At 32.8% G+C, this 6,308-nt stretch overlaps 1 protein-coding gene across 1 annotated transcript in view; it reads left to right on the top strand.

Moving 5' to 3' along the window:
• Nucleotides 1–6,308, top strand: part of PAPD4 (PAP associated domain containing 4) — a 43,876-nt gene that overhangs the window by 7,631 nt on the left and 29,937 nt on the right. The window contains exon 4 of the mRNA XM_012721761.1: nt 1,402–1,639. Coding sequence (XP_012577215.1) covers nt 1,402–1,639 — 238 coding nt within the window. The remainder of the gene's footprint in view (nt 1–1,401; nt 1,640–6,308) is intronic.

Here is a 6,308-nt window from a genome sequence, read left to right as displayed (position 1 = left end):
AAGAAAATGATATATCACAAAGTAATTGTAATGGAACTTTAGAGGTGATTGTTAACGTTTTTTCAATATTTTTAAATACTGCTATTTAAAGCCTATATAGATATACTATGAGAAAAACATTAGAAGCTGGTAATTAAAAAATGAGATATTAAGCCAAAAAAACTCCTAAGAATTATTGATCAACTATGTAGTAGATATATAAAGGACTTCACAAATAACGATTTGGTTGAATTTTATAATACTTTATGAGGTAGTTATCCCTACTATGCATTACCCCTCTTCTGTTTTGAGTAGAAAACTGAAGCCCATTGAGGTTAAGCAGCTAGTTTTTCAGGTAGAAATAGCATATCTGGACCAGACCTTCTGGCTCTACAACCTATAATTAGAAGTACTATATTATGTATTGTTTTTACATAGTTGTCATTGTACAGAACTGTATAATGATGCTAAAAGTATTCATTTTATTTGGATTTTTAATATTTTTTTAGATAGCCTTCATAGCCAGTTTGTTTCTCACACAAGAAAATAAATTCTATTACTTTGTAGTTATACATGTTTTTAAAACTAAAAATGGCTCTGAGTCAGTAGAAGATACTCAGTATATACAGCTTTCAGTTATTTTTGTTTAGAGAATATTACTATATTTCCATCATAACTATACACATTTACCTGAGCTTGTTATTTTTGTCAGTATAGGAGAGATGAACTGTTATAGTCACATAGAAGTACCAAGAAGGATAATTCTCCTTTACAACCTAAATACATTGATCATGCTAAAAAAATTTAACACTTCTGTAACACTAATATATAATACCAATGTATCTGAAACACATTACCTTTTCAAATTTCCTCAGTTGTCCAGTGTCTTTGTAGCTTATTGAAAAATAAATATCTCCTAATGTGATCTTTTCTACTGAAGAACCAGAATATAGGCTCATAGTGTCTTATATATATTACAGTTAACTTAAGCTCCTCCTTATTTTGAGTTTGGCTTTTTATTTTAGTGATCCATATACACACACACATATATACATACATATTGTTGTATATACATACATATCGTTGTATATACATACATATCGTTGTATATACATACATACATATATGTTTTCCAACAATGTTTCACTGGCAAGGGGAAACACTGGGATAGTTGAAATACAGGAAACTAATCCTCATGTATATGTGTTTTTCTTTTTAATACATATTATTACTACTCATTTTTCCTAAAGTGTTGAGGTGTTTAGCACTCTTGTGCTAAAATTGAATGTTTTAAGATCATAGAGCGCTAATAATGTAACCTTGCTGAAAGAGTCAGTGTTGTCATCTATTTATATATCTTGTTTTCTATTATGAGGAAATTGTATTTATCTTTAATTACTAAGGTATCTTGCTTGTTTTCAGGAGATTAAGCGATGAAAAAAACCTTCCTCTAGATGGTAAACGACAGCGTTTCCATTCACCCCACCAAGAGCCAACTATAGTTAACCACATAGTGCCTTTATCAGGTGAAAGAAGATACTCAATGCCACCGTTGTTTCACACACACTATGTACCTGATATTGTCAGATGTGTTCCACCTTTTCGAGAAATACCATTTTTAGACCCTAGAGAAGTCACACTGCCTGAGGCCAAAGATAAGGTAAATAACAATGGAGATTTTAGTTTTTATCTTTTGAAAAATATCTAAATAATGGATTAAATGTCTCAAAAATGAATGTATTAGATTAAGTAGAATTTATCTCTTTTGCTGCTTAAAATGCTATTCAACAGTTTTCTGATTTGATTGTTGCCGATACTTTGTTTTTTTGACTTTGACTCTTTTTTTAATGCAAGTACAGCTTTCATATCAGCAAAGTGATTGTGTCTGTTTCATAAATGTATGGAATTATAGCCCAAAATATTTTATTTCCTACTTTAAAGAACCCACTTATATTATGGAAAAAAATGTTTTATATGTTTGTATAAGCGTTAAAAAGCTTTATATTTTCTTTAGAGCCCTCTTACTTGTAATAAAATTTTTTTGAATGTCCAAGAAGGGGATCAAGGAATCAGTGAGGAAGTAATACATTCAAAGTGATATTGATGGGGTTCAGGTGATGGGGATTCTTGCATGAAATTCTTAGGTTTCTTTAAGAAAGAATTCAGCAGATGTCTCCATTCATCAGCACATGACAAGTTTATTGAGGAAAGGAGAGCACGGAAGAAGAGACACCTGTGTAGACACAGGCAGGCAGTCTTAAAGAATAAGAACTGAATTTTTCCAGGGCAAGGGGCGGTCTTTTATAATGTTCTTTGATGGAATTATTGTGGGCTTTACCACTTGGGGGTCAGATTGGTTTGGTCTTCTAAAATCAGTAATCCTCTCTGCTCCCACCTGTGGCTGATAATCTTTTCTGACCCCACCTAAGATTCCTGGAATCTTCCATAGTTGGTTTAGTTAAGATCCTCCCTACACCCACCCCTGATGTTTGTCCTTGTGAGACCTTCCATTCTTAAAGTTCCCATCAATCAAGAAAATTTAATAAAAACATTTATTTAAACTGAGATGGAAAAATGCACAAAAATATGTAAAAATAAACTTATAAAATTTAAAAAAAGAAAAAATTATAAATAATATTTTAAATAAATGAAGCTTTGTAAATAATAATTCTTGAATAAAATGGGCATTGAGGAACAGTAAGTTACTTAACACCAGTATTAGAAGCATATCTTTTCCTCCTTATCTAGTGATTTCTTAAAAAAAAGATTCAGATTACTTAGAATTGTTTGCAGTGTACATACTTGCATTCTCTTGCCTTGTCTGTGGGTTATACTTGTGGATTTTGCACGTTTAAAAGACACTTTTTTTTGGAGAAATACGTTTGGGGGCTTGGAGAATGAGCTTGAAGAGAGCTATAGTGACTTTGCGTTTCTCAACTTTTGGGTTGCTAGCAATCAGTGTAGGTCTGAAATGTAGTAATTGCACAGAAAATGTTGTGGCAAAAAAAAAAAAACACTTGCTCCTTCCTTCTTTAGTTGTACTGCGCTCCCTTTGGCCTGCCTTTCCTCTGGCCCCTAGCAACCACTTATCTAATTTTTCATCTCTGCATTTTCCTGTTGTGGACATTTCATATAAATGGAGTCATATAATTTGCGGTTTTGCTGCTTTTCCTTGGCATGTTTTCAAGGTTTGTCCTTGTTTATATCAAGTATCAGTTCTTCATTCTTTCTTATAGCTGACTGTATTGTATGAAGTTTAACAAGCATGGATCTAGGGAAATTATTAGATTAAGGCTATATTTTGTTTATGTATTCCTTGACTGATGGACTTTAGAATTGTTTCCCCTTTTTGGCTGTGAGGACTATCTGCAAACAGAAATAATGACTTCATTTCTCTTGGGTGTGCATATATATATATATATATATACACACACACACACACACACACACGTAGGTATATGCACATGCACATAAAATTTCTGAGTTAAATTGCTGAATTATGGAAGTAACATTTTGAGGAACTTACAAAGTATTTTCTAAAATTGCTTTATCCTTTTACATTTCTATCAGCAATGTATAAATATTCCAGTTTCTCCACCTCTTTGGCAATACTTATTATCTGTTTTTTTTTTTTTTAATATTTATTTGTGCATACAGAACTGGGGTACACGCCAGAGGTGCAGGGGCGGTGAGAGAATTTACTAGAGACAGAGTGGGGAGCAGAATAGGCAGATTGATGAAGTACACTGCTGAGGGGAGCAGTGGGGGGTCAGGAGAGGTCTGCCACGCCATGTGGGTCACCTGCGGGGCAGGGATCAAACTCATGCTGAAGTGGCTCTAGCTTCTTAGTGCTGTGATTTAACCTGCTGTGCCAACAGGGAGGGCCATTATCTGATTTTTTAACTTTAGCCACCTTAGTGGTATGAAATGGTATCTTAGGATTTTGATTTGTGTTTTCCTAATAACTTACAATGTTTAGCATTTTTTCATTTGTGTGTTGGTTATTTGAATATCTTTGGAGAACTGTCTACTCAGATCCTTTGCCCTTTTTTTTTTTTAAGTATTGACTTGTATGAGTTTTTTCTATTCTGGATACTAGATTCTGGGTATTAGACTCAAATACATGATCTGCAAATATATTGTTTCTGTGATTTGTCCTTTTACTTTTTTAGTGTCCTTAGAAGCAAACAACTTTTTATGTTAATGAAGTCCAATTTATTTTTCTTTTGGAGTCATATCTAAGAAATCATTGCTTAATCCAAGCTCACATGTGTTAATTTCTGTGTGTTATTCAAGGAAATAATGAAAATTTTTTTTCACACAAAACTTGTTTGTAGATATTCCTAACAACCAAAAAGTGGAAACAATTCTAACGTCCATCAACCAAGGAATACATAAATAAAATAAAGCCTTAATTCAAGAGTTTATAGTATAACTCAAAAGATTTAGTTCTTTGGTCCATTTTGATTTTTATTTGTAATGTGAAATGTAGGGGGGAGTACAGCTTAATTTTTTCGCTATTAAGTTGTCCCAGCACTGGAAAAGAGTCTGTCATTCTTTCTTACAGTTATAAAAAGTAAAACCTGTAGGAGGGAGGGAAAAAAAATAAAATGGGAAATGATTAACTTGGTTTGTTTTGTTACCATTTATCTGACATTCTACCTTTTCTTCATTCTCTGTTCTTGTTTTCACATTATAAAGATCATTTGTAATGCTATAATGTGAAAGCCTGTTGTATAAATCAAGTAAGACCAATTCACTTGCAATAATCTTTCATGGGCTTTGATATAAGTATGTAGGTAGACCCATGTTAAGTATTAGGGATAGGTATTAAAAGCTCTGTTTTTGCATGTATTTATATACCTATATATATATATTTGAGTGTTAGAACTATTTCTGTACATGAACTAAGAGACATGTTTTAGTAAATTTGACCACATAATTCACTTTAGTGAATGCACATAATTTACAGTGTTAAATAGATTGGCTGATTATGGGGAGAGTAAAGTGTGTTAAAAAGGGTGGGAAAAAGGAAAATATGCAAGAATTTTATGTCATATTAGTCTTCAGCCTAAAAACAGTGGTAAGTTATTCAGGGTTTTCTGTAGCAGGAAGGAGAGGTGAATAAAAATTATTCTGACTGCATTGTATGAAGTTTAACAAGCATGGATGTAGGGAAATTGTAGTATTCGCGATGAAAAGTAATATAGTACTTTAAAAATTAGGAAGTTGTAGTAGTTAATGAAGAGAATTGTTGGATTTAAATTTTATTTTGGGAAGTGGAACCTGGATAGTTTATCAACATTTAGGTACTATAACAGTTAAGACAACCAGAAATGTCTACAGAGGTTGTCAAATTTCCCTTGGGGGTAAGGGGGCAAAATTCCCCCTGATTGAGAACCACTGTATTAAATAGAATAGATAATGGGGATTACTCCCAAGTTTCTGGCTTTTATACCTAGATCCATAATGGTAGCAGCATGAACAAAATGGAAAAAAAGCAAGCAAGTAGTGTGTGTGTGTGTGTTTAATAGGAATTGGCAGTTTAGCTGGGACCTTGTGAATTCTGTGGCTATGTTGCCTTTAACATGCATTTCAAACACCAAATTATACCTTAATATAAATTGGTCTAGAACTCGCATGCATTGACCATAAATGTACACTTGATAACGATCAGCCCTGACATGATAATTGAAATAAAGGAGTTTGTTTTTTAAGGCGGGAGAAATTTTAGCCACATGTAAGTGTTAATGGGAAAAATTGAGTAGAGAGAGGAAATTGACTACTCAGGAAAGAAAAGAACAGTCATGCAAGATTTCTTAGAAGGTTGAATGGACATTGTATGTAGGTGTAGTAATTGACTTCAAGAAGAAAACTTTGGAACTGTTAGGATAGGTTAGGTACAGAGATGAAAACATTTGTAGATGTTAAGAGGTTAATGGAGGTCTCTAGAGTTGAGTGATATCCTGTGTTCTCTCTGAATTATTATACAATTATCTGTTGAAATGGAGAGGGGAAGGTGGGATATTTGAGGTTTGAGAATAATGAAGTTTGAAATAGTGTTTACTGAGTGCAGAAAATCAAGCATACCTAGAGATGGCTTGTAACAGAATTGCTGGCGTTCAATTAAATTGTTAATAATACTATTGTGATTATAATTATTATATCATGAGTCCATCAGCTGGATTGTTTAATTTGTGTTAAAAGTTTGTTAAAGTTTTTAACTATTTTGAAAATTCATATTCTGCGTTTTGAAATGTAAGAAACTGATTTTTTTCAGTGAGTACTCTGATTTTCTTCATTTAAAAATCTTTTGTTTTTTAAGTTGC

The sequence above is a fragment of the Condylura cristata genome, unplaced genomic scaffold (genome assembly GCF_000260355.1).
Source record: "Condylura cristata isolate star-nosed mole 26May11 unplaced genomic scaffold, ConCri1.0 scaffold00007, whole genome shotgun sequence".
In the NCBI taxonomy this organism is placed as follows: Eukaryota; Metazoa; Chordata; class Mammalia; order Eulipotyphla; family Talpidae; genus Condylura; species Condylura cristata.
Note: the sequence above shows the minus strand (reverse complement) of the source record. Positions and strands in the feature narration are given on the sequence as shown.